Here is a 27,023-nt window from a genome sequence, read left to right as displayed (position 1 = left end):
GCCGGGGTGGGGTGAGGGCGGGGTGGGGTGAGGGTGAGGGCGGGGTGGGGTGAGGGCGGGGTGGGGTGAGGGCGGGGTGGGGTGAGGCCGGGGTGGGGTGAGGGCGGGGTGGGGTGAGGGCGGGGTGGGGTGAGGGCGGGGTGGGGTGAGGGCGGGGTGGGGTGAGGCCGGGGTGGGGTGAGGCCGGGGTGGGGTGAGGGCGGGGTGGGGTGAGGGCGGGGTGGGGTGAGGGCGGGGCAAACGAGGAGTGCGGTTTGGCCCAGCAGGAACATGTAGACCATCGATTACAACGCGGACTGGGTTGACTTGGACTTAAGTGATCACTACAGGTTCAGGACAGGGGGCACACACACACACACACAAACACTGGGCTCCTCTCTCTGTCTCTCTGTCTCTCCCTCCCCTCCTCCCCCCCCCCTCCCTCCCTCCCCTCCTCCCCCCTCCCTCCCTCCCCCCCCCCCTACCCCCCATGTCTCTCCCAGTCTGGGGCCTTCTGTGCTCTAAACGGTCTCTCTCAGCTGACCTTGTCTACATGACCTGCTTGTCTGCCTAGAGCGTTCTAGGCAGACGCGTGTGAGTGATGCAGGCAGGTTAAAACGTAACCCAGTACACAGTACGTCCTGGTTCCGGTGACAGAGAGCTGAGATGTCGTCACTTTGTGATGTCGCTTGTAAATCAGATTGTTGACTCTGACAGACGGAATACCGCTAGAACTCTTTACTTCTGATCCCATATCTTACGGCTGTAGGCCTGCGCTCTATATCGGGTAAAAGCGCCTGCCTGCTATATGAATACGAAGTTTAAAAAAAAAAAACGACAAAAGCAGGACGCGTCTTTCCAGCTGGTCACGGCTGCTATGAGAGTGCAGCTTGTGGGTCACAACCATGCTGGCATAAACAATGCTGATGACTTCATAGCGGGGAGCTCTCGTGTCGGCCTGGTTAATAGACGGCTATCGCTGCATCTGGCTGGGATCTCCCCGCGACATCTCCAGTAAAACCAGCGATGACGTGGTTAACAAATGCATTTAACCCTCGACCGTTCGCTGTCTCGACATGTTAAAATTCTCCCTAACCTTAGATGAAGAAGATGAGGTGGACTTAAAGACATGCTGTCACTTTACACACAATTAAACGAATCACGAATCGCAAAATAATAAAGACTGTTCCGTCACATTCAACCTTTGTGTAACTGAAGTGTTCTCTCGGTACTTTTTAAAGCTGGACTGAGCTTCTAAGGTCCAGGTGGTGTTAGTCTGGTCCTGGCAGCAGTTCCATTCAAATGATGTTGTTCTGTAGCCTCTGGAGGAGGTGGGACCACACTCATAAATATTCCATTGCAGGCCATATACATACTCTCTTTCTTTCTTTCTTTCTTTCTTTCTTTCTTTCTTTCTTTCTTTCTCTCTCTCTCTCTCTCTCTCTCTCTCTCTCTCTCTCTCTCTCTCTCTCTCTCTCTCTCTTTTTTTTTCTTTCTTTCTTTCTTTCTTTCTTTCTCTTTCTTTCTCTTTCTCTTTCTCTCTCTCTCTCTCTCTCTCTCTCTCTCTCTCTCTCTCTCTCTCTCTCTCTCTTTCTTTTTTCTTTCTTTCTTTCTTTCTTTCTTTCTTTCTCTTCTTTCTCTCTCTCTCTCTCTCTCTCTCTCTCTCTCTCTCTCTCTCTCTCTCTCTCTCTCTCTCTCTCTCTCTCTCTCTCTCTCTCTCTCTCTCTCTCTCTCTCTCACACACACACACACACACAGACACACACTACTGTGTTTGTGACTGGAGCACTGACCGACCAGCCAGACCAGAGGGGCTCCCTGATAGTCACTGCCCCCAGACCAGAGGGGCTCCCTGATAGTCACTGCCCCCAGACCAGAGGGGCTCCCTGATAGTCACTGCCCCCAGACCAGAGGGGCTCCCTGATAGTCACTGCCCCCAGACCAGAGGGGCTCCCTGATAGTCACTGCCCCCAGACCAGAGGGGCTCCCTGATAGTCACTGCCCCTGACCCCGGGAGACCCAGCCAGACCCGGGGATCTGGGGCCCGGGGCTTGAGGCTGAGTATCATGGAGGTTTTAGATAGAAACAGCCAGAGACTTAGAGTGATGAGCAGGAGTCCTGTCCTCTGTTAGAACCCAGGTCCCCTCCAACCCCAGCCCTGTTACACCCCAGCCCTGTTACACCCCAGCCCTGTTACACCCCAGCCCTGTTACACCCCAGCCCTGTTACACCCCAGCCCTGTTACACCCCCAGCCCTGTTACACCCCAGCCCTGTTACACCCCAGCCCTGTTACACCCCACATCTCTTACCTTGTTGTGCTGAAGTATCTCTGTGATCCTCAGAGCAGGATCATTCCTGTCGCACACGCGTGTGGAAGTGGCCGTGCAAACAGGGGTCCTCGGGTTCAAAAGCAACGTGTGTGTGTATCAAGGACTGGCGTGTGTGTGTGTGTGGATATCTGTATGCCCGAGTTAAGAGTTTGTGTCCTCCAAAAAGATCCACTGTGTGTCCGTATCCCTCTATATATATGGACGGCGTGTGTGAGAGTGTGTGTGTGTGTGTGTGTATCAGGTCCGAGAGAGAAGTGTATCTCAGAAGCCGGACAGCAGGGCTGACTCTGGCCACTTCCTCAACCGACTGTTTTGGAGAGGCAAGACGAGGCTCTTTCCTGAGGAAACCCTCCCCTCCCTGCCTCCCCCCTCCTCCCCTCCCTGCCTCCCCCCTCCTCCCCTCCCTCCCTGCCCTCCCCCCTCCTTCCCTCCATCCCTGCCCCCACCTCCCCACAGCATGCACCCCCCCAGGGAGAATACCTGATTACAGTAATTACATGAAGAAAGATAGGAGGGAGGAGGGAGGAGGGGGGGGTTCCTGGGCCTACACATTTTCTTCTTTTGTGTGTGTGTTTTGTTAGTGTGTTTTTTGTTGTTTGCGTGTGTTTTTGTTTGTGTGTGTGTATTTTGTATGTGTGTGTTTGTTCTCGTTATGATTGTGTCACTGTCTCTATGTGTCCTTCAACGAGAAGAGAAGGAGAGAAGAGAGGAGGGGAGGAGAAGAGAGAGGACAGGAGAGGAGGGGAGGGGAGGGGAGGAAAAGAGTGATGAGAGGAGAGAAGAGAGGAGGGGAGGAGGGGAGGAGAGGAGGATAGGAGTGAGTGAGTGAGGAGAGGAGGAGATGAGTGAGGAGAGGAGGGGAGGAGTGGAGAGAGGAGAGGAGGGGAGGAGTAGTGAGAACAGAGGAAGGGAGGAGAGGAGAGAGGAGTGAGGAAAGGAGTGAGGAGAGGAGGGGAGAAGAGGAGAGGAGAGAAGAGAGAAGGGGAGGAGAGCGCAGAGACATTGGGGACATGGAGAGCTAGATTTGTGGAGTCGTAGAGTTCACAGTGCACGGCCTGGTCTGGGTGGGGTCATTGTTGGGGGCCTCTGGTCTCTGTTTGTGTGCTTTAGGCATCTGTGAGACTTTTAGGATGCAGAGTCCCAACACCCTGGGAAAGGCAGTGTCTGCTGCCCCCCCAGCTGGGCTGCTTCCAGCGCTCTGGAGACACTGGCTGTCTGAAGAGACTGCCTCTGCTCAGTCTGGACAGTAAACCCCCAACACACACACACACACTGTGCACATACATGAATACTCACTCACACTCACTGTACAAACACACACTACTACTGTACACACAGTACATATACAGGCATACAGACACACACACACACACACACACACACAGTGTACACACACACACACAGACAGAGGCTAATGGTTTTGTTCATTCTACAAACACCAAAACAGTCAAACGTGTTGACAGAACACATTCTCTCTGAAACACTGGGTGATGTCATCAGGACAGGTCTCTGTCCTGTGATGGCAAAGGTGCCTTTCAGTCAAGGACTGTAGTTAGGGGCAACCATCCCATGATAACCCAGTTCCCAGGCTTATCACCATGTATCCATAACTGATATTTAAAAATACAATTATTATTATATTAAAATGGTAATCAGCTAAGTATACAGGTAATGGATAGTCACCAGGTAAGGTTTGATAGACAAAGAGCCTTCAGGCCTTATGAAGGAAAAACGAAGGAAAAACAACTGAAGCCAATGGTGCAACTTGGCATCGCAGGTGCTCTGCGCCATCTAGTGGTCATGTGAGGTACTGTCACAACATGTCGGGAGGTTGCAATTGCCAAAGCGCACCACCAGAGTGCGATGTTTTGCTACTGTTGATCAGACCAACTCCGCTGCCAGGGGCAGGCTAGTCTCTACCCAGAGGTCTGGCTTAGACCTGAGAGAACCAGACAGCTGTGAGAAACATCCATCTGGAGCAAGAGAAGGGGCAATAGAGTAGTGTTGTTTTGTTGCCACTCCAATCCTGTCAGAACGTCCAGGCAGGCGCGAAAGATGCCAGTGGATACTTTCAGGATATTTTGTCTCTGGATCTTTTCGGTGAAAATACGAAAACAGCTTCTCACATGGACACGCCTGTCTCGCAGCTGCTGAACAACAAAATGATTGGAGAAGAGCAATTCAAATTCCAAAACTTTATTTAAAATCATATACAAACACGATCCGCCAACGCACCACATACAAACCATGTTACAAATCCTGTCATATAAAACACAGACATCAAAGTTGGGGAACAGCAGCTACCTGAGGTGGCCAGAATGAGAAACTAGAGTGAAGCAGGAGAGACAGGCAGACCTTAAAGGGGGACTAAGCGCAAAGCACAACATCCCCTCCACAGTGAACCAGCCTGGCTTAGTCCCCCTTTAATCATCCGTATCAATCACTGGAGCCTATTTCAGTCACTGGGAGTTTTAAACAAATACACTTTGGCGTGGTCAGTTCTTCCCATGTAGGTCAACTGACATCACGGCGGCATTACTAGGGAAACAGCCCGCACCTCGATATCCGTGGTAACAGTCGTGTTTAAGAGTGGCGGGTGAACATCAGGTATTGTAATACTGCTTGGTAACATTCACAAAACGTGGACATGGAGGTGATGGAATGTACCAGTGTGGACGACAGCAGGGGGAGGAGGTACAGAGAGACAAGGCTCTTTTACACACGTGAATCCTCTCATTGTTAAATCATCTTGGAATTATAAGAATGTATTTGACATTAGAGCTTGGAGAGACTGGTGACTGCCTGTGAGTTGTGTGCACCCCTTTACACCTGTGTGTGTGTGTAGCGCAGGTAAGCTGTCTGCAGAACTCTCATCAAGTCGAGCACTGGTCTGAAATGTGTGTATTTCTTTGTGTGTGTGTGATTGTGTGTGTGTATGATTGTGTGTGTGTGATTGTGTGCGTGTGTCTATCTGTGTGTGTACGGAGCACTGCAGGTTCGTAAGCAGGGTGTGGTCTGCTTCTCAGAAGAGGGTCAGGGGCGTCGACCTGGTAAATAGGCTGCTGGGGTAGAAGACTGAGGGGGGTGGGGCTCTGGGGTTACCATGGGGACCAGGGTTACCATGGGGACCAGGATGACCAGGGCCTTCAGTGCAGCACCTCTCTGTCCACAGAGCCCGGGCGGTTGGGGAAGATGTGCAGCTGGGGGTGCTCGATGCCGTCGTTGTGGAGCTCTTCCTGTTTCTGCAGGCCGTGAAGCTTCAAGACCAGGTCCTGGACGAACACCTGGAGAGCAGGGGGGCACAGTCAGAGAGGGGGCACAGTCAGAGAGGGGGCACAGTCAGAGAGGGGGCACAGTCAGAGAGGGGGCACAGTCAGAGAGGGGGCACAGTCAGAGAGGGGGCACAGTCAGAGAGGGAGGGGACACAGTCAGAGAGGGAGCAGGTACGTCTGAAGGAATCAGAAGGGAGGGAGGATGGGGGGGGAGGAAGAGCGGAGGTTCAGACCCCCTCCTCAGTAGTGAAGGGTGGAAGCACTTCCTACCTCTGTGTTGGTGTTGCAGGTTTGAAGGATTTCCTGAGAAGAAAGAAGAGCACCAACAGTTAAACATTCAGGTCAACAACAGTCAAGATGGTGCTGTTATCTGTGTGTGTGTTATGTGTGTGTGTGTGTGTGGTCACCCGCAGTCTGTGTGTGGTGTGTGTGTGTGTGTGTGGTCACCTGCACTCTGTGTATGTCATTTAGTCATTTAGCAGACGCTCTTATCCAGAGCAACTTACAGTAAGTACAGGGACATTCCCCCGAGGACACAACGTCATTTGGCACGGCCGGGAATCAATCTGGCGACTGACAATACTAGGCCGACTCCCTCACCGTTCAGCCACCTGACTCACCGGCAGTCTGTGTGTGGTGTGTGTGTGTGTGTGTGGTCACCTGCAGTCTGTGTGTGGTGTGTGTGTGTGTGTGTGTGGTCACCTGCAGTCTGTGTGTGGTGTGTGTGTGTGTGGTCACCTGCAGTCTGTGTGTGGTGTGTGTGTGTGTGGTCACCTGCAGTCTGTGTGTTCTCTCCTCGTCACTCTTCAGATCGAGCAGCTCGTCGATGTTCACCTCTTCAGGCATGTCTTCCTCCTGAGAACAAGAACAGCAGAGCGTCAGACAGACAGACAGGCAGACAGAGCGTCAGACAGGCAGACAGACAAACAGACAGAGCGTCAGACAGGCAGACAGACAGGCAGACAGACAGGCAGACAGGCAGACAGACAAACAGACAGAGCGTCAGACAGGCAGACAGACAGGCAGACAGACAGGCAGACAGAGCGTCAGACAGGCAGACAGACAGGCAGACAGACAGGCAGACAGAGCGTCAGACAGGCAGACAGACAGACAGACAGACAGACAGACAGACAGGCAGACAGACAGGCAGACAGACAGGCAGACAGAGCGTCAGACAGGCAGACAGACAGACAGGCAGACAGAGCGTCAGACAGGCAGACAGACAGACAGACAGACAGACAGGCAGACAGGCAGACAGGCAGGCAGACAGACAGGCAGATAGGCAGACAGGCAGACAGGCAGACAGACAGGCAGACAGGCAGACAGACAGGCAGACAGGCAGACAGGCAGACAGGCAGACAGAGACAGGCAGACAGGCAGGCAGGCAGGCAGGCAGACAGGCAGGCTTCCTTCCTCTCCCCCTAGTCCTTAGAACTACAGCCTTCTTAATCACAGCTGGAGATGAGGACAATCCCTCCTCATAGCTGATCAATACCATCTGATCAATACCATTTGATCAATACCATCCATAACACATTGCAGGAAGGATCAGAGACATGCACAGCTCTTCCTAAAGTAGGTTTTCCTAGGACACATGTGCTCACTGAACTGTAACCGTCTCACAGGGGAGAGACTGTGTGTGTGTACGTGTGTGCGCTTGTGTGTGTGTGTGAGCTTGTGTGTGTGTGTGAGCTTGTGTGTGTGTGTGTGTGTGTGTGTATGGCATGTCAGTGGAGGCCGCCTGCTGAGCTGACTCACTGTGTTGTAAGACACAGCAGGGCAGGAACAGGGACGGTTATGAAATAGTGTCTTCTTCAGATGGCTGTTGTCAGCAGACGCAAGAGCACCACAGTACCCAGATCACACAGGGTTCGAGAGCACCACAGTACCCAGATCACACAGGGTTCGAGAGCACCACAGTACCCAGATCACACAGGGTTCGAGAGCACCACAGTACCCAGATCACACAGGGTTCGAGAGCACCACAGTACCCAGATCACACAGGGTTCGAGAGCACCACAGTACCCAGATCACACAGGGTTCGAGAGCACCACAGTACCCAGATCACACAGGGTTCGAGAGCACCACAGTACCCAGATCACACAGGGTTCGAGAGCACCACAGTACCCAGATCACACAGGGTTCGAGAGCACCACAGTACCCAGATCACACAGGGTTCGAGAGCACCACAGTACCCAGATCACACAGGGTTCAACTCCCAGTCAGAACACAGGGACCTTAGTCTGAGAGGAAAGAGAGATGCTAGCAGAGAGAGAGAGAGAGGATGTTTTAAAGGGGCAATTGACTGCAAAACCGATTTTACATTGTCATAGTTGAATAACGACAGCTCGGTGGGTAAACTGAACATACCGTGAATATCAAAGTCCATTGACACCTCTTTCCTATTCAAATCTCAAAAAGAAAACATTTGGCTGTAAAACGCTAGCTTTTCAACAAAGCTACCGGTCCTACGTAGGACCAGTGATCGCCCTCTTATTGGCTCTGGTCTGTATCTTTGTCACGCCCCAGAATTTACATCCAGACCAGCCCGAGGTAGCGTCTATCTCCGAAACTAGTTTGGCTGCACGCTGCTCTGTGTAGGCTACTTATAAGGAATTACAAAGAAGAACGTTTTGAATTATAACAAGGATATTGAAAATGGACCACGGTCGTAAATGCTGTGTTCCAGGCTGTACAGGGAAGGCTATCACTCACAGTCTTCCCAAGGAGCCAAACATTCGACAGGCATGGCTGCTGTTGTCTATGAGAAGATCCCGACGAAGTTCAACACTCAATCATTCATTTGCTCTGAACATTTCACCCAAGACAGTTTTGAGAACCTTGGACAATTTCAAGCAGAATTTGCTAGGAAGCTGAACCTGGAAAGAGGTGCTGTTCCGACCGTATGTTCATTGCAACCGCAAGCTATAAGGACAGTATGATGTTGTGCTAACAGTTATTAGCAATGCTAACGTTTCCTGTATATAGCATACCAGGTAGAATGCTAAATACGTTTCTACACACATCCAATGACTCTAGCTAGACTAGCTGTAGTCGGCATTAGAAGGGAAGCTTCCGAAAAATAGCCAGAATAACGAACAGCAGTCTGGCTTATTGCTAACACCTATCTAGATAATCTATTTGAAAGAACTGGAGAAAGGTAGGTGCTTGATACAGGATACGGTAGCATTGCTAGTAACTGTTACTAGTAACACCTAGACTGTAGGCATGTAAACAAGTTTAGCTTGCTAGTTAACGCAAGAGCATAGGTAGAATGTGTGATAATTTAGCCTAGTTTATTGGCAATGGGGCTAACGTTGATTCATGTTCCTGACTGTGTTTCATTCAAATAAATAACCTGTGTAATGAAAATCTACAATTCACGAAGCATGTTTGTCCAGATCTTTGTCATGTTATTTTACAGCATGATATCTAGAGCTAGCCTAGCTAGCTAACTGAAGCAGAGTAGAATCAGGATATGGTTTGGTTGCTAAGCTGTAGCCTAACGTTCTACCCACTTAAGTCAATCCAGTTTGCTTCAACAACAGAAGTGGAAACAAGTAATGTTATCATTTCAAATGATATATAGTCAATCTGTTGAAAACAGTGTTGTGTAGACACAATAGATTTATTTGCGTGTTTTTATTTCAAGTCTCCAACTTCGGTGTTTCAGCGAGTGCTGCTGTTGGCTGTGTTGCGTTTTTGCTCCCAGCTTCACGCGTTGATAACCAACCAATCAGCGCGCAGCTTATCTAAATATTAAAGAACATACCATAAAAGGAGAAAAGCTAGTGTTTTTTCCCGGGAACATTTCAGAGGATCTGTCAGAGGGCATAGAACAGCACCCGGGCCATTTTCAACCCAACCAATGTTACATACCCTATTCGGAGACCTTAAGGAACAGTGTGAAATACTCAAAAAAAAACAGTCAATTGCCCCTTTAAAAGAGCAACAACAAAATGTGGAGAGAAAAAGTGATGGAGAAGGGGAGGGAGAAAGAGGGGGGAGAGACAGAGGTGCAGAGAGAAGGAGAGTGAGGGAGAGAAGATGGAAGGAATAGAGTAAGAGGGAGAAAGTGGTAGAGAGAAGGAGAAACACTTTAAAAGAAGGTGGGAGAGTGGGGGAGGGAGTGAGTAAGGGACACATTAAGAGACCGAGAGAGAGAGAGCAGAGGGAGGGAGGGAGGGAGGGAGGGAGAGCAGAGGGAGGGAGGGAGGGAGGGAGGGAGAGAAAGAGAGCAGAGGGAGGGAGGGAGGGAGGGAGGGAGGGAGAGCAGAGGGAGGGAGAGAGAGAGAGAGAGCAGAGGGAGGGAGGGAGGGAGATAGAGAGAGCAGAGGGAGGGAGGGAGAGAGAGAGAGAGAGCAGAGGGAGGGAGGGAGAGAGACCGAGAGAGAGAGCAGAGGGGGAGAGGGAGAGAGAGAGAGAGCAGAGGGAGGGAGGGAGAGTTATGATACCAAACATTCCCAACAATGTGATAACATCAGTTCACTTTCTCACAGCCTGTTAGAAATCCCTCATGCCACCGTCTCCTAGTCTCCTAGTCTCCTAGTCTCCTTGTTTCCTAGTCTCCTAGTTTCCTAGTCTCCCCTCCTCGCCCCTCATCAGCATCCCCCTTCTCTCATTGCCACCCCCCCCCCCCGACCACACTACTTATTATGGGTCACTTTCATGCATCATTAACTACAGCATCCTGCCAGCAGCCCTGCCTCTCATCCTCCCAGCAGCCCTGCCTCTCATCCTCCCAGCAGCCCTGCCTCTCATCCTCCCAGCAGCCCTGCCTCTCATCCTCCCAGCAGCCCTGCCTCTCATCCACCCAGCAGCCCTGCCTCTCATCCTCCCAGCAGCCCTGCCTCTCATCCACCCAGCAGCCCTGCCTCTCATCCTCCCAGCAGCCCTGCCTCTCATCCTCCCAGCAGCCCTGCCTCTCATCCTCCCAGCAGCCCTGCCTCTCATCCTCCCAGCAGCCCTGCCTCTCATCCTGCCAGCAGCCCTGCCTCTCATCCTCCCAGCAGCCCTGCCTCTCATCCTCCCAGCAGCCCTGCCTCTCATCCTCCCAGCAGCCCTGCCTCTCATCCTCCCAGCAGCCCTGCCTCTCATCCTCCCAGCAGCCCTGCCTCTCATCCTCCCAGCAGCCCTGCCTCTCATCCTCCCAGCAGCCCTGCCTCTCATCCTCCCAGCAGCCCTGCCTCTCATCCCCCCAGCAGCCCTGCCTCTCATCCTCCCACCAGGAACACAGAAAACACCTTTTCTTGAGTCTAACGTCTCAAAGTCTGGTTGCTGTGATTGGCTGGCTGGCTGGCTGGTTCACTGGCTGGCTGACTAGCTGGCTGGCTGGCTGGTGAGGCTGGCTGAGTAGCTGGCTGGCTGGTTGGGCTGGCTGACTAGCTGGCTGATTTCTTGTCTGTCTGGCTGGCTGGTTTCTTGTCTGTCTGGCTGGCTGATTTCTTGTCTGTCTGGCTGGCTGGTTTCTTGTCTGGCTGACTGGCTGGCTGGTTTCTTGTCTGGCTGACTGGTAGGTTTGCTGGCAGGCGTTAAGGTTCAGAAGGGAATAATTCCAGCTATGTTGTTGCCAGCAGAGAAGCCCAAATAGGGGCCCTGGTGACAGGTTCTCACAGCCCTCTAGGGCAGCCAGACTGATTGAGTGTGTGTGTGTGTGTGTGAATGTGTGCGAGTGTGTGTGTGACTTACTGGCTACAGACCTGCAAACTGGGGACACACATTCTTTGAACAACAGAGGACCAGTAGCCAGGTGGACCCAGCCTTGTGTGTGTTAATGTGTGTGTGTGTGTGTTGTCTGAGGGGGGAGTCTGAAGGTCACAGTGAGAGGATCCAAGGCCTTGTTTCAGCCCCCCTCCCGCCCTCCCTCCCCCACCAGGGGGCACTACCCTTTCTTTCAACTCATAATGCCAGCAGAACTCACCCTTGCTCATGCCTACAATCGCACACGCACACACGCACACACATTCTAAAACTTAAAAGTTAACGTGAGACTCTCTCTCTTTATCTCACCACCTTCAAACAGAAAGACGTGATGCGACCGATGACAGATCTATTTCACAGAAGCTTCAAAACCTGTTTGAGCGCTCATACCTGGGCCTCGCCCAGCGCAGTACAGAATAAGCCCTTCTTCAGCAGCACGCACGGTGGAGAATGGACTGCTACTGACAACGATGCAGTAATCATCCCTCTGTGACCCCCAGTAGCACACTGATACAGCCCCTGCTGAGAGCACGTTTCTGGAGGAGGGGATCCCTCTCTGAATTGCTCCTCCCAAGGTTTCTTCCATTTTTTCTCCCGTTGGGAGTTTTTCTGAGAGTTTTTGCTTGTCTTCCTAGAGGGTTTAGGTTGGTTGAGGGGCAGTTCTATGGGCATATGTGAAGCCCTCTGTGACATGCTTGCGTGTAAAAAGGGCTGTACACCATCACACACCCAGGCAGCAGACTGTTAGGGAGCCAACAGCATGCATGTGTAGCGGGATGAAAACAACTGGGTGAAGTGGGCAGGTTGGTGAGGAGAATGAGAGAGAGAGAGAGAGAGAGAGAGAGAGAGAGAGAGAGAGAGAGAGAGAGAGAGAGAGAGAGAGAGAGAGAGCAAGGAAGAGAGGATGACTGTTTGTAGGTGTGTGTGGGTATGTGTAGGTGTGTGTGGGGGTGTGTAGTACTAGTAAAAGTGTGTGTCCAACTTGGTGATGACACTGTGACACTCTTGATGTCACACTCTTTTCCCTTTGCCAGTGATGTAGAAACACATCACACTGTTGGAATTATGAAGATGGAGAAATGATTATGGATTATATGATTGAACATGAACCTCAATCACTTTTTTAACTTTTATATGCTATATTACTGAAAACCAGATGCAAAGCTGTTGACTGATTAGTATTGCCACTAATATGTATAAGATATTAAGGCCAAAGTGCAAATCTGAATATTTAGGGTCTTAGGGCGAGAGAAGACTGTGTGTATATGTTTCTTCCATAAAAAACGACAAGGCCCAGATATCATGGGACAGATTTACGATCTTGCGCTCAGCAACCCAGTGCAGCTGGTCGTCAAGGCCAGAGCAAGGCAAAAATGAATTGAATGAAATGAAAATGAGAATGTGAGTCAGTCTGTCTGGTTTAACATCATCAAATTGAGTTCAAGTCAATTCCAGCCCAGTGGTTTGTGGGTAGTGCCCTGTTCTCTGGTAGGTATTTCCTGGTCTCAACTGCACCCTCCAGCATCACACCATCTGTGTGTCTGATCTAAACGCAGAACAGGTTGTGTGTGTGTGTGTGTGTGTGTGTGTAATATTTTCCAATGCCACCACCCTGATCCAGCCTGTGACCTGCCTTGTCCTGGCTGTTGACTATCCGGCCAGCAGGCCTTGTCTCAGCAGAAGACTGATAGGCAGGCTGTGTCAGGACAACACTCCTCATCCATTCACTCTACCACCTCATGCTATCGACATTCAGTCATATCATGAATAAAATAACTGAAACTCAGCAATATCTGGTATTGGTTAAGCAATGAATTGTTTTTCTACATCTATTCTTTGTTGAAGGCATTACGCAATACTGACACACTGTAAAACATTTACAGAAATGGCAAAGGTGGTCTGATATCAAATACAATGACAACATGGCTCAAGGGCTCATTGAACAAAACAACGGATCCAAATGCATGGTGTTTTGACGCATCATCCTCACAAGACCTTCAGCCGAACTCTACAGTTCTAGAACCTTTCAATGGAACGGAACACTCCTGTAAACAAAACACTCCGGAACGCTGAGGCATTTTCTCTCCTCCTTTGTCTCTCTGTCTGCTGAACAACCATGGCCCATGCTGTAGGAGTAATCACCCTCCTCTCCTCTCCTCTCCTCTCCTCTCCTCTCCTCTCCTCTCCTCTCCTCTCCTCTCCTCTCCTCTCCTCTCCTCTCCTCTCCTCTCCTCTCCTCTCCTCTCCCCTCCCCTCCCCTCCCCTCCCCTCCCCTCCCCTCCCCTCCCCTCCCCTCCCCTCCCCTCCCCTCCCCTCCCCTCCCCTCCCCTGTGCTAACAGGGCTGTCCCCTGCTGCTCAATTTAAATACAACATTACTATCCACACACACAGCATACTGTATTCGAGGCAGCATGGTGTGCTTTTCTGTCGAGATGTGGTTATTGTGTTGATGGTTGTTCGCCTCATCTGCATACAGATGACTACTACTCAGCTCAGCCCAGCCAGATCAACTCTTCTATCAGTCACAGGCAGGTGTGTCTGGGTCACTCTTCTCTCTTTGTTCATCTTTCCATCTCTGTTTCTATGTCTCTCTCTCTTTGTCTCTTTCTTCTCTCTATTCACCTCTTTCTCTTAGTCTCTAACAAATGGTTCTACTGAAGCCTTACCCTGATAAGACTTTCCCTGTGCAGCACATCCTCCACTCCCCATCTGTGTGGTCCAGTGAATGATGAAGGAAGATTAGATCTATGGAAGTTCACCAGGCATGCAGCTGTGGACAAAACCCTGTAACCAGCCAGGCAAACAGGCAGGCAGGCAGGCAGGCAGGCAAGAAGGGAGGCTGAGAGACAGTCAGCTATTTAGCCAGGCAGTAAGCATGGGATTGTACTTTCAGCCAGTCAGCCAGCCAGCCGGTCAGCCGGTCAGCCAGCCGGTCAGCCAGTCAGCCGGCCAGCCGGTCAGCCAGTCAGCCAGCCAGTCAGCCAGCCAGCCGGTCAGTCAGCCGGTCAGCCAGTCAGCCGGTCAGCCAGCCGGTCAGCCAGTCAGCCAGTTAGCCAGCCAGCCAGCCGGTCAGCCAGTCAGCCAGCCAGCCGGTCAGCCAGCCAGTCAGCCAGTCAGCCAGCCAGCCGGTCAGCCAGTCAGCCAGTTAGCCAGCCAGCCAGTCAGCCGGTCAGCCAGCCAGCCGGTCAGCCAGCCGGTCAGCCAGTCAGTCAGCCAGTCAGCCAGTCAGCTAGTCAGCCAGTCAGCCAGTCAGTCAGCCAGTCAGTCAGCCAGCCAGCCGGTCAGTCAGCCGGTCAGCCAGGCTCACTCAGGGGTCTTAATCCCGGCTGTGTGACTGAGCGTGGACGTGGCGCTGACTCAAGACTAATGGAGCTTGATAATGGAGCCATGCACCAGGGTTAATGCTCAGGAGCGGACACAACAGGGATGTACAGCAGGGTGTGTGTGTGTGTGTGTGTGTGTGTAAGAGGGGGAGGACTGCATGACTCTCTCTTCCTTTGTGCTCTTTGGTGGTGACATATGGGACCATCAACCCCCCTTCCAACCCCCCCCCCCCCCCCACACACACACACACCCCTTCCTCTCAGACCCCACCCCCTGTTAATATAGACCCCCCCCCTCCCCCCCCAAAGGGACTGGCCTGTCATCAGTCAATAACAGGAAGGATCGTTAAGTGTCTGTCCAGGCAGGTCTAGTGATGGTCAGCACCACAGACACACACACACACACACACACACACACAGGTCAACCCACCTCTTCACACACACACAAATGCGGTCAGCCCCAGAGAGGGGTGGTGGGAGGAGGGGTAGAGGGGGAGGGCAGGGGGAGGAAATGAGTCTGGGGCAGATCTGATTACACACAGACACACACACACACACACAGCCATCGTTACATAGGAAGAGGGGACAGTATACCCTCTCAGTAACATAGATACAAGAGATAAGATGCTACAGCTGCTCCTGACTGTGTGTGTGTGTGTGTGTGTGGGGGGGGGGGGGTTCATGTGTGTGTGTGTGGGGGGGGGTAATGTGTGTGTGGGGGGTTCATGTGTGTGTGTGTGGGGGGGTCATGTGTGTGGATGTTTTAATGTGTGTTGGGGGGGTATTTGGGGAGTAGATACTAAACGTGAGAAAGGAGAGATAGATGAGGGGAGAGAGAGAGAGAGAGAGACTCCATGTCAGTTTTACTACCACAGCTCCAGTGACGTATATTCCAGTCAGGCAGTTATCTCTGCATTAGACAGATTGAGTCTGCAGTCAAGTTTTACCACCATGTCGTAGCACTCTCTTCTGAATGAGTAGAAGGTCCATTGAGAACGCAAACGTAAAACGAACGAACGAAAAACATCCAGATATGAATGTCTGAACATCTCCTGTTAGGGTTTTCTTAATGTATACTTGACGATCTTTAATTTTGAAGCAGATGGATGGAAAATGCACATTTTCACCCCTCACCCCAATTCTATCCCTGTATCCCAATCCATCCTACCCGCCCCCCTCCCCTCTCCCCCCAAACCCCCACCCCACCCAATCAGCATTCCCCATTCCTGGGCCCGATGCTCCGCCCCCTTCCCTCTCCCCATCAGTCATGCCAGCCACACACCACCAGGTCCCCATGACACTAAATGACTTCCTGTTTGCTCCCACGCACACTCTCCCTGACTTCCTGTCTGGTCCTGTGCTCCAGTCAGTCCTCCACCAGTCAGTCCTCCACCAGTCAGTCCTCCACCAGTCAGTCCTCCACCAGTCAGTCCTCCTCCAGTCAGTCCTCCACCAGTCAGTCCTCCACCAGTCAGTCCTCCACCAGTCAGTCCTCCACCAGTCAGTCCTCCTCCAGTCAGTCCTCCACCAGTCAGTCCTCCACCAGTCAGTCCTCCACCAGTCAGTCCTCCACCAGTCAGTCCTCCACCAGTCAGTCCTCCTCCAGTCAGTCCTCCACCAGTCAGTCCTCCACCAGTCAGTCCTCCTCCAGTCAGTCCTCCACCAGTCAGTCCTCCACCAGTCAGTCCTCCACCAGTCAGTCCTCCACCAGTCAGTCCTCCTCCAGTCAGTCCTCCACCAGTCAGTCCTCCACCAGTCAGTCCTCCACCAGTCAGTCCTCCACCAGTCAGTCCTCCACCAGTCAGTCCTCCACCAGTCAGTCCTCCTCCAGTCAGTCCTCCACCAGTCAGTCCTCCACCAGTCAGTCCTCCACCAGTCAGTCCTCCTCCAGTCAGTCCTCCACCAGTCAGTCCTCCACCAGTCAGTCCTCCACCAGTCAGTCCTCCTCCAGTCAGTCCTCCACCAGTCAGTCCTCCACCAGTCAGTCCTCCTCCAGTCAGTCCTCCACCAGTCAGTCCTCCACCAGTCAGTCCTCCACCAGTCAGTCCTCCTCCAGTCAGTCCTCCACCAGTCAGTCCTCCACCAGTCAGTCCTCCTCCAGTCAGTCCTCCTCCAGTCAGTCCTCCACCAGTCAGTCCTCCACCAGTCAGTCCTCCACCAGTCAGTCCTCCACCAGCTAGTCCTCCTCCAGTCAGTCCTCCACCAGTCAGTCCTCCACCAGTCAGTCCTCCACCAGTCAGTCCTCCACCAGTCAGTCCTCCACCAGTCAGTCCTCCTCCAGTCAGTCCTCCTCCAGTCAGTCCTCCACCAGTCAGTCCTCCTCCAGTCAGTCCTCCACCAGTCAGTCCTCCACCAGTCAGTCCTCCACCAGTCAGTCCTCCTCCAGTCAGTCCTCCCCCAGCCAGTCCTCCATGTAAGGCAGCAGGCGGCCCGGCCAACCGGCCAATCACCAACCCCCTGGTTCTCTGGTAATATATGGATGTGCATGGGAACACTTTATTCTATCAAAGCCATCCCCCCAACTCCCTCCCCCCCAAACATCCCCTCCCAGTCCCCCCCACCCCCCCACCCCACTATGCCCCGGGGATCTGAAGGCTCCTTCCCAGTCACACAACATTTATCGACCCCACTCTTCAAAGCCTACGCTAAATGACCACAATAACCAACCTCGTAAATATAAGATCAGATAAGGTTTTCATATCTTTTAGTTTTTAACACAATAGGCCGCAGAGAGTGATGTTGGTCCCGAGCCACTTCTCGCACGTGGAAGGGCTGTGTCTTCTTTCGTTATGAACGCAAAGAAGAGAGAGACGTCACAGATCCTGATAAGAGGCAACAACACAAGCGGCGATATCAACCCCGCTGGACTCGTTTGATCCGGCTGAACTGTAACCCTAATCTAGACTATAGGTGTACTTGAGGCGTGTTTTTTAAAGGTCAGCTGGTTGCCCCAAAAGGCCTGCAGAGGGTGCACAGGCAGGGCCACGCGTCTTGGCGCGTACGCACCCAACATAGAATTGATTTAAGTCTAAAGTACACCCCGTCTATTCACTGAGCGTAGATGGTGAGTCACTCTGGACCTTCACTGTGTAATTCCCATTTACAGTAAATAGACAAACGAATTAGCCAATATTCGCAGACAGCTCGTCTATATAAAAAACTATTTCTATACGTATAGCCAGCAGTTACTGCGCACAACGATTCATTAAAGCGATCAAGTCACTCCCTGCGCGTGGAAGAATAGGATGCGCCAGACGCACGCTCCAGTGGATTCCGTGGCCCGCGGCTTCTGCCAAGTCGTTTTATGTCACTCAATGGCCTCTTGACACCAAAGCTGACTAACTGTTACATAAAACAACATTCGAGAATTCTGCCCAGCCAACTAGGCTACCTTATATACCTTATTGTAGCTTACCTTCCATTGGGAAGTATAGCTACAAGAGAAAATATGTATATAGGCTATTATCAGTTATGTATTATTATTATTATTATAGCCCACAGATTTGTGATGATTTTCTTCCTCGTCATACTGGGCGTAAAGGGGCTATTTTGGTTATCAACCGAAGTCACCACAGCCCGTGTTGCTCGAGCCTGTGTCGGTGTTGTGTGGACGCGGCTCACCTTCCCCAGATAGAGCTCGTCCAGACCACAGTCTATCCACTTCTCCACATCCAGGCGCCGCTGAAGTTCCTTTCTGTTGTACTTGACAGTCACACGCGCTTGCCGCTTCTGCACGCTTAGACCCGGTTCCCTACCGGAGCCCCTGCTCGGTGAGTGGACTTTGTTGTTACATCTCCTCCCGACCCGGTTCGCTGCCATGTCCACAACGAATGACGAACACGTGCAGACTGGTAGACCGAAGCGAGTAAATGCGGTCGGGGCGCAGTAGATGCGCCTTAGCGGTTGCACCGTTCATTCCAAATGTGAGGCGCGGTTACAGCTGCTGGGTCCTAGTGCCGCAGAATGTGTCCCCTTTCTGCTGTGCGCCTCAAGCAATGTAGCTAAACTCTCCTGAGGTTATGCGCAGTGTCATTAATAATGGATTATTTAAATAACTCTATATTTCTGCCAACAAATAAAATATGTAGGTCGTAGGAGGAGATGACAGTATGACATAGGCTCACAGATAGCATTCCGAGACATGTAGATCAGAAACAAATTAACTTCTAGTTACTCAGTTACTTACTAAAATGAGTACATGCCAAGTAATGAGTCATGGTCACATATTTTAACAATACGCACCCTTAACTATAGTGTATCGTAATGCTAGTGTGTTCACATCTTAAGACCCAAATCGAATCGCCCCCCAAACCCTTTCTCTCTCTCCCTGTATCGTTTGCTTTTTCCGTGTTACACTCACACACCACCAACACCACACACAACCACCACCACACACCACCACCACACACAACCACACACACACAACGCTTCCGTGACTAGGGCGAAGCCTCACTTAACTCCAGTTTCAGCATTCATAAAACAGTCTTGCGCGCCATCTACTGACTGAAGCAGGCGTAGCATGCACAGCAGTGTTTTCTGGTCTCTTAGTTGTGCTTTTTTTCCGAACCTTTTTCACATTTCTTTTTCAACTTTTCGAAACATTCTTTGGTAAATATGTTTTCAACCTTTAAAAAACCTATTAGCTAAACTGAGTTTAATTAACACTGGAATTACATAATTTCGCATTATTGGAATTACTTCAGTTTCTATGCATTGTTACAGATTCGAAGTGACCAGAGATCAGGCTGTCTCGGTTGTACTAATGTAGTACAGTAATGACAACAGTAAAGTAAATGAGTGTCTCGTCATGTTTGTGGTTAGCAGTGTTAGCAGGGACCAGGGAGGTTCATTAAACTGGAACATTAGTCTGGGAGTGTTGGGGGAATGAAGACGAGAATCCCGCGAGTTTATAGAGGATAGACTGACAACCGATATACTGATGTTTAGCCGTAGCCAATACTGTCTGTCTGCATAGGCTACTGTTTGAGGCTTTAGATAAAAGCGTCTGCTAAATGAATAAAATATGCCTAATGGTAATCACAATAAATCATTATATAAACTGAACCGAATTGTTCAGAAAACTTACAACTTAATATGGATATAACATATGACGTCATACAAGGAAGGATGAAAGTTGTGGGGCGTGACGGTGGGTGGGGAAAACCGCACCTGTTACAACGGTGGAGCGTATAGTCTACGTGAAACAACAAAGAACAACGTTCTTCAACAGGGAAGTTGTTGAAGCAGAGCCTACGCACTTCTAAATTGATTAGTTTGGCTAGTAAAAAAACCCCAACGTTTTCTTTGGTTTGATCAGGAAACTTGAATCAAGGAGTTTAATTGTGAGGTAAGGCTGAGGACAGAGACAGGTAGAACAACCACCATGGCTCAGGTGTTGAGCGGCGGCATATTGTGCCTCTTCATTGTGTTCGTCACATCTCAGGTGCAGGAGGGAATAGGGGGGTGCGCGTGGGACACAGAATCCGACCCCGAACAGGGTCTAGAACCGATATCCTACGACAACGGAGCCCGTAATCTGGTTTACTTACCGGCGATAACCGAAATGGAAGGGTGTCAGAAGGCTTGCTGCAACAACAAGGACTGCCAGCTGGCTATGATCGGTAGACCAGCAGACGGCATGGCTCAGTGCTACCTAGTGACCTGCATTAAAGACGGCCTAGACGTTTGCACTCTGGGGCCCTCGACGCAGTTCCAGGTCTTCCGTAAAACATCCGAGCGTCAACACACCCCGAGAATCCAAGTTGTTGGCCTCAGCGACAGCAAAACGAGGGTATCCAATTCAACAGGTAAGGGTTATTAAAATACCCGGGTACACCACATAACAGTCACGGGTTCACTATAATTCCAAATGATATCATCAACGCATTGTTGTCTTGTGTAGGATCACCATTTGCGCTATGTATCATCTCTCTAATCATAATTTAGGGCCAGGGCGGGTCGACAGACCTTAAACGGTCACGTGACGTTGGAAGACCATTAGGCTACTCAGTCGTTTTTGCCCCCTCGTGCCCCAACACTTTTATTGACTTGACAAACACAACCCATTTTATTGACTTGCCATTAGCACTCTGTGAGAACAGTAGTTCATGTGACAATACTGGACTTTAGCCTCGTTCTTGTCGTTGAAATATGTTAACAAGGATGCGGGTTAAGATGAAGAGATGGATAACCTAAGCCTGTTGACCAACGTGGGCGTCCATTTTTAAAGAAAAGAATGCTGTTTGTCTGCTTAGCTTTTCCTGTGGCAGCACCACGGTCCCTCTACCCACCCCTCACCGTGAACACGACAGGTCTAACCAGTCTGACAAGTTCACATACGGCAGCTCACAATATGTAAATATTCTGGGGAAATGCAAACCTCGAGCAGGGCGTTACTACAGTTTCTTACAATGAAGAATGACTCTGATTCAAAGTTTTCTTCTCTGCTTTTGAACCGCTCACAGCACATTGTTAGGATCCAGTCCGACTAGTCACAGTCATGTTGAATGACATGTTGAGAAGGTGAAGAGCAACAGAGTCATGTGTGCTTTTAAAATGGAAACTGTTATGGTAATGAGCAACAGAGGATTAAATGTTTTAAAGCGGGTGGTTCTTCACTCTAAGACCCCCCTGCCTCCTCTGTCACTTGTGTCGCTGGTTCTGAATCCACTTTAGTCCAGTGTTGATTTTTGTATGTTTTTTTGTAAATCTACATGTCATGGGCATTGTCACGTGACCTTGTCATCCTGTTTGAACACACTTCTCAGAGTCTGAAGGTTTTAGAATTAATCTGGGCTGGCTTCTGATGAAGCCACAATCTGTAATAGATCACACTTCTATTGACCTCACTCTCCTTTCCTCTCCCCCCTCTCTCCTTCAATCCCCTCCCTCCCTCTAACTCTCTCCTCCCTCTCTCTCTCTCCCCTCCTCCCTCTCTCTCTCTCCCCTCCTCTCTCCAGATCAGTGTCTCCAGCCCATGTTTGTGGGCAGGTGCCGTGCCTCCCACCCCAGGTTTTATTACCACGCCGCTAACGGCTCCTGCAAGCCCTTCATCTATGGCGGCTGCAACGCCAACGGCAACAACTTCCTGTCCCAGGAGGAGTGTGAGAAGACCTGCTCCGGGGTCACAGGTAGGAGCTGCCGTCAGATCACCCCCTCATGGTCCTAAACATCAAAGAATTCAGGTTCCCAGAACCACTGCGTAAAAACTGTCTTTTGTCAGCTTGCATAATTCAGTTCTTCTTTGAAATAAAGAGGAAAGCAGAAGGTGGCTGATGGGAAGTTGTTTGTGGTTCAGGGCCTTGTGGTTGAAGGGACAAAATATTAGCCAACAGGAAATGTTGCTGCTGCGTGAGAGATGTTGTCACCAGCCTGCTTTAAGGTGGAGGCTGAGTGGCCACGTTGGTTTAGGCTGGTGCCCCCAAACACAACAACTACAAAACATATTGACATGTATTAAAAGTTATCAATGAGTACGTTAAGTTACACAATTATATAATATATATTTTCAGGACACTTTCAATTGTATAGAAAATATTACTATAATGTACAAGTATTAAGCTCTCATTTAGTCAATTTAAATTAGATTTGGTTGTCCTCTCTGCTTGGGTTAGTCACTGGTCTGAGCCCAGTTTGACTGTTGTGAGTTTATATCCATCAATCCCAGATCATAGAACTAGTTTGTTTTGGAAGATTCAAACTGTCACCTGTTTGTGTCTCTTGTGCCTGTCCTCTCCTGTTCGCCCCCTGGGTGTCAGTTTGGTCCAGAGAGCCATCCTGTACAAACAAAGCAGAGAAGTCCCTTCCCAGTTTGTCTTGAGTTATTTAGTGTGTGTGTGTTTGTGGTGCTCTGGGTCCCTGTGTGTTGCTCTGTAGTCAGTCCACCAACCACCATGGTTTTAGAACAGGAAGTTACTGACTGTCATATTTGCACAGGTCAGACTGAACGCTGGTTACCTGTTAACTTTTGAAGTGTCTGAAGTGTGTATGTGAAGGCTTGCGTAAGTGTGTGTTAATGCGTGGGTGTGTGCACTGAGGGTGTGAATGTTTGTTTCTTTTGACATAACCCTGAAGTCTGGCAGCTTCTCATTAGTCCAGCAGGATGACCAAAACACAGTTTCAGTCAAACTTCTACGAGTTTATCAACAGATTAACCTGTGTTGTCCATAATATCACCCTGTTGTACCTGTTTAAGCTGGGAGCTTTCAGGCTCTTTGTGTGTGTGTGTGTGTGTGTGTGTGTGTGTGTGTGTTTGGTCTCCCTGTGTGATCATCTGGGTGTGTATGTCATGTTTTCTGGCAGCTGGTTTCATCTTTCTCCAGTCCGACCGGTTAGGTGACCTGTGGCTCTGTTAGCCTGGATCAGTCCCTCTCAGACGGAATCCATGGATTCTGAGGATCAGGGCGTGGCTGGGCTGTGAGGTCATTAGCAGGCGACCCTGGCCAGTTGAGGGGTTGTAGCCGACCCCCCCGGGGGTGCGTCTCAATACTGCGACGTGCCTCTCTTGTCTGGCTGTCTCTCACTGGGCTGGGGACACGACGCGGGTGGCTCAGGTCCCCGTCCCACACTTCCTGTGTAGACCCACGGTGTGGCCTCACGGAGAGGACAGGAGGTCACGTTACACTATTGACACACGCCCTTCTTTGTGTGTTTGGACAAGGTCTTATCTGTGAGGGAGTGTCACTGCCGCAGGAATGTGTCAGTGTCAACAGGGGAGAGGATGACCTGAGTAGCTGCCCTCTGTGTACTAAACATCTGCTTGTTCTGTTCTGGCCTTATCTAGTGCTGTAGAGCGGTGATCTAGTGCTGTACAGCAGTGTTCTACTGCTGTAGAGCAGTGATGTAGTGCTGTACAGCAGGGATATAGTGCAGTAGAGCAGTGATCTAGTGCTGTACATCAGTGATCTAGTGCAGTAGTGTAGTAATCTAGTGCAGTAGAGCAATGATCTAGTGCAGTAGAGCAGTAATCTAGTGCAGTAGAGCAATGATCTAGTGCAGTAGAGCAGTAATCTAGTGCAGTAGAGCAATGATCTAGTGCAGTAGAGCAGTAATCTAGTGCAGTAGAGCAATGATCTAGTGCAGTAGAGCAGTGATCTAGTGCAGTAGAGCAGGGATCTAGTGCAGTAGAGCAGTGATCTAGTGCAGTAGAGCAGGGATCTAGTGCAGTAGAGCAGTGATCTAGTGCAGTAGAGCAGGGATCTAGTGCAGTAGAGCAGGGATCTAGTGCAGTAGAGCAGTGATCTAGTGCAGTAGAGCAGTGATCTAGTGCAGTAGAGCAGTGATCTAGTACAATAAAGCAGAGGTTGTTTACTCTCTTTCTCTCTCTGTCACCCTCTCTGTCACAAACTATCTCTCTACCTTTTTCGTTCTCGCTGTCTCTGTCTCTCTCTCAGGCCCTGTTGGGAGTAAGGAGGCCTATCCTGGTACAGCTGAACCTGCAGCAGACTCTGAGCCAGGCGCTGGGCCCGTCCAGGCCTCTCCCCGGGGCAGGATGTCCGTGCCCCTGCGCCTGGATGACCAAGGTGACCTCCCAATGTTCACTTCTTCTCTGTTCTCTTATGAGCGTGATGCAGATATCTGTCGTAAATAACAACCGTATACATAAATATAGAAGATGGCAGGCAGAAACTAGAAACTCACATCTTGTAGTGTGTGCGTGTATCATCTCTGTGGTTATGCTTGTGTTGCTTCCACACTATCTGATATGATGAAGATATGTTCTTGTTAGTCTTCTCAGTAATACATCTTCTCACTGTGACCAATCTTCCTAAGAATGTTCCGGTCGCAGGCCAGCATGCAGATTTGTCATAGTTTGACAGATTACATCTGTCTTGTCCCAGCTTGACCCACAACATCACATTTGATAACAGTAATGCTCGTCCGATTGGTTGACGTCATCTTCCAACCACTCAGCAGATACTCCCAGAATGCTTCTCAGCTAGCCAAAGAAAAACGAATCCAGAATATCAGACATGGTTTTAAGAAACCAACTATGTGTTTAGAACAACATGAACCATGTCTGAGTGCATCTCTTGACAAATGTGTACAGTGCTGTGTAAATAAGTGTATTTTTGTAGTACTGTGTGAATAGTGTGACTAGACCTTGTCTCTGTGTGTTGCTGTAGAACAAGACATCCATAAGGAGGGGCAGTCTGACTACGCAGGTGAGGGACATTTTCACCCGATCGGAAGACTTTAACCCTATTGTTCCAGCCAATCGGAGCATCTGATTGTGCTCTCCCCTCCCAATCAGAGCGCTGCCAGGCCAAGCCGGAGGTGGGACCATGCCGGGCGTCTATGAGACGCTTCCACTACGACTTTACCACGAAAACATGCCGGCCTTTCATCTTCGGAGGCTGCAGTGGCAACAGCAACAACTACCCCTCAGAGGAGGACTGCATGAGCTCCTGCACAGGTTCGTTCTCTCTGTCTCTCTCTCTCTCTGTCTCTCTCTCTCTCTCTCTCTCTGTCTCTCTCTCTCTCTGTCTCTCTCTCTCTCTGTCTCTCTGTCTGTCTCTCTCTCGCTCTCGCTCTCGCTCTCCTCCATTGTTATGTTAGTTTAAACCTCGATCTCTCACCTCCGTTCATCTCTCCGTTCTCCAGTGTCCGTCAGCACTTCCAAGAAGGGTCCTGGTGTTGCCAGCCAACAATACACGGGTAACGAGCAGAGCTTTCCAAAGTGTCTCACTGGGTTCTAGCATGTTCTAACTGCGGTTCTCTCTCTGCCAGAGGTCCGCTTGTTTATTGGTGTTGTTGCTTTACTTGTGCCTGAGACTGGGACATAGTACTTTACGTATTCAAGAGTCTTAAAATCTGAAAATGAGTCCCAGGATGGCTGATGATAATGCCCCTCCCCCCCCCCCTCCAGACAGCTGTCTGGTCCCCTATGATGCGGGGCCTTGCAGGGCCTCCTTCCCCATGTTCTACTTTGACTCCGTCACCCACACCTGCCGCCCCTTCACCTACGGAGGTTGCCGAGGCAACAGCAACAGTTACAGTACGGCGGCCGAGTGCCTGGCTCGCTGCACCGGGGATCAGGGTAGGCCGCTTAGCCAGAGGGCTCCTCTGCCCGCTAACTCACCTTTAAGAAGTGTGTGTGATTCCTGGAGACGGTATGACAGAGCACTGTGGAAACTAACTGACCACTGAGGGCTGGTGCCTTGTCACTGTTAGGTCACATCCTGCCTGCTCACTAATTGGATGTAACTCTGCAGGTCGCTTCGAGCTCTTGAACGCTGATGTACATGGTTGGTGGGTGCCAGGTGAGCAGCAACGACCCCCCCCCCCCCCCCCCCTCCCGACCCCTCTTGACTGTTTCTCTGTTTGACCTCTGACCCCTGACCTCTCTCGTCCCCCAGCGCTCTTTGTGGTGGGCATCCTGGTGGCTCTCACCGTGCTGGTGCTGGCCGGCCTGATCGTGGTCACGGCGCTCCGGGCCCGCTGCCAGCACCGCTCCTCCCACGGCGACAAGGAGGAGCTGCTGACCAGGCAGACCTCGCTGGAGACCCTGACCCAGGACGAGAGCCCTAAGGCGGCTAGCGCCTGAGGAAAGGCCCAGGCTGCGTCTGGGCTCCAGGGGCCTGCAGATGGTGGTCTGATGGCCTCCTGGTGGAGGGAGTGATGTGGAGTTTTAAAATCTTTAGATTTTTTTTTTTTTTTTTTTTGCTTTCAAGATTTTAGTTTGCAGACCAACAGTAGCCTACTGACCTTTTGACCTTTTTAAAATCCACTTAATGGATGGATGTTCTTGACACTGTGTTTAAAAGAGAAGCAGGGAGATAGTTTGAGATTCTCTCGTCTGCCTTGAGAGAAGGACAGCCTAAGTTACTTAACCACTGGAAGGGGACAACAGTATATTCAATGAAAGCATTTGATCATCTTTTTAAAATTAATTTGGGAAGGATGAAATGAATATATTTTACTATACTACGATTAGGTGAAGGTGATCACTCACTGCAATGTTTTCCTGTTTTTAAACCTCTCTTGTTCTATAGTTCCCTTATTTGCACTAATAAAATACTACTGAGTTTGTACCCCACAGCACACACGTAACATTACAATACTCATTAATACAGGAACCAGAATCCTTGTTTCCTGTGAGATGGACCTCTGAGCCAAGCAGACCGTTACATACATGCACACACATATTCAGTCACCCGGGCCTGACTGCTAAATGTATTTATACAAATAAAATGAACTGGACTTCCTTTTATGGCGGCTCTTGCTTATTGTTTTTGGAGCACACTCTCTTCCTACCACTAGAGGGCAGAAGCAGCCACAGGAAGTCACACAGTCTGAAGACTGGTTATTGAACAATATATTAAATGTTTTTCTTCATGATAACGGATATGATGAGGATGGTAAATAATGAATTAAGTTGTAAGAGTTCAGTGTTCCGCCCACCTTCTAGTTCTGAGT

At 50.4% G+C, this 27,023-nt stretch overlaps 3 protein-coding genes across 3 annotated transcripts in view; 1 reads left to right on the top strand and 2 right to left on the bottom strand.

Annotated features, from left to right (window-relative positions):
• Nucleotides 1-2,617, bottom strand: part of exoc3l2b (exocyst complex component 3-like 2b) — a 30,535-nt gene extending 27,918 nt beyond the window's left edge. Inside the window, exon 1 of the mRNA XM_084675204.1 lies at nt 2,290-2,617. The gene's annotated coding sequence lies outside the window, so the exon portion shown is untranslated. The remainder of the gene's footprint in view (nt 1-2,289) is intronic.
• Nucleotides 2,618-4,490: 1,873 nt separating this feature from the next.
• ppp1r14ab (protein phosphatase 1, regulatory (inhibitor) subunit 14Ab) lies at nt 4,491-18,499 on the bottom strand. Its single transcript, XM_084675045.1, has 4 exons — nt 18,228-18,499; nt 6,357-6,437; nt 5,853-5,885; nt 4,491-5,594 (listed from the first exon to the last, which is right to left on the bottom strand). Exons 1-4 carry the CDS (start codon nt 18,423-18,425, stop codon nt 5,457-5,459), a joined length of 450 nt encoding a protein of 149 aa, XP_084531171.1. The 5' UTR covers nt 18,426-18,499; the 3' UTR covers nt 4,491-5,456.
• Nucleotides 18,500-19,769: 1,270 nt separating this feature from the next.
• On the top strand, nt 19,770-26,817 carry spint2 (serine peptidase inhibitor, Kunitz type, 2). Its single transcript, XM_084675044.1, has 9 exons — nt 19,770-20,413; nt 21,566-21,736; nt 23,999-24,127; nt 24,731-24,769; nt 24,859-25,020; nt 25,209-25,262; nt 25,474-25,644; nt 25,820-25,867; nt 25,964-26,817. The coding sequence occupies exons 1-9, from the start codon at nt 19,990-19,992 to the stop codon at nt 26,149-26,151; spliced, it is 1,386 nt and encodes a 461-aa protein (XP_084531170.1). The 5' UTR covers nt 19,770-19,989; the 3' UTR covers nt 26,152-26,817.
• The last annotated feature ends 206 nt before the right edge of the window (nt 26,818-27,023 follow it).

This window comes from Hypomesus nipponensis, chromosome 15, assembly GCF_054491055.1.
Source record: "Hypomesus nipponensis isolate SF chromosome 15, ASM5449105v1, whole genome shotgun sequence".
In the NCBI taxonomy this organism is placed as follows: Eukaryota; Metazoa; Chordata; class Actinopteri; order Osmeriformes; family Osmeridae; genus Hypomesus; species Hypomesus nipponensis.
Note: the sequence above shows the minus strand (reverse complement) of the source record. Positions and strands in the feature narration are given on the sequence as shown.

What these genes read in the sequence shown, in the direction of transcription:
- ppp1r14ab (XM_084675045.1), bottom strand. Translation starts at nt 18,425, where the DNA reads ATGGCAGCGAACCGGGTCGGGAGGAGATGTAACAACAAAGTCCACTCA. An exon ending in ACGAGCTCTATCTGGGGAAG is followed by an intron (nt 6,438 to 18,227) that starts GTGAGCCGCGTC and finishes TCTTGTTCTCAG; the next exon opens with GAGGAAGACATGCCTGAAGA. An exon ending in CCTGCAACACCAACACAGAG is followed by an intron (nt 5,595 to 5,852) that starts GTAGGAAGTGCT and finishes CCTGCTCTCCAG; the next exon opens with GTGTTCGTCCAGGACCTGGT.
- spint2 (XM_084675044.1), top strand. Translation starts at nt 19,990, where the DNA reads ATGGCTCAGGTGTTGAGCGGCGGCATATTGTGCCTCTTCATTGTGTTC. An exon ending in TGCCAGCCAACAATACACGG is followed by an intron (nt 25,263 to 25,473) that starts GTAACGAGCAGA and finishes CCCCCCCTCCAG; the next exon opens with ACAGCTGTCTGGTCCCCTAT. An exon ending in TCGCTGCACCGGGGATCAGG is followed by an intron (nt 25,645 to 25,819) that starts GTAGGCCGCTTA and finishes GTAACTCTGCAG; the next exon opens with GTCGCTTCGAGCTCTTGAAC.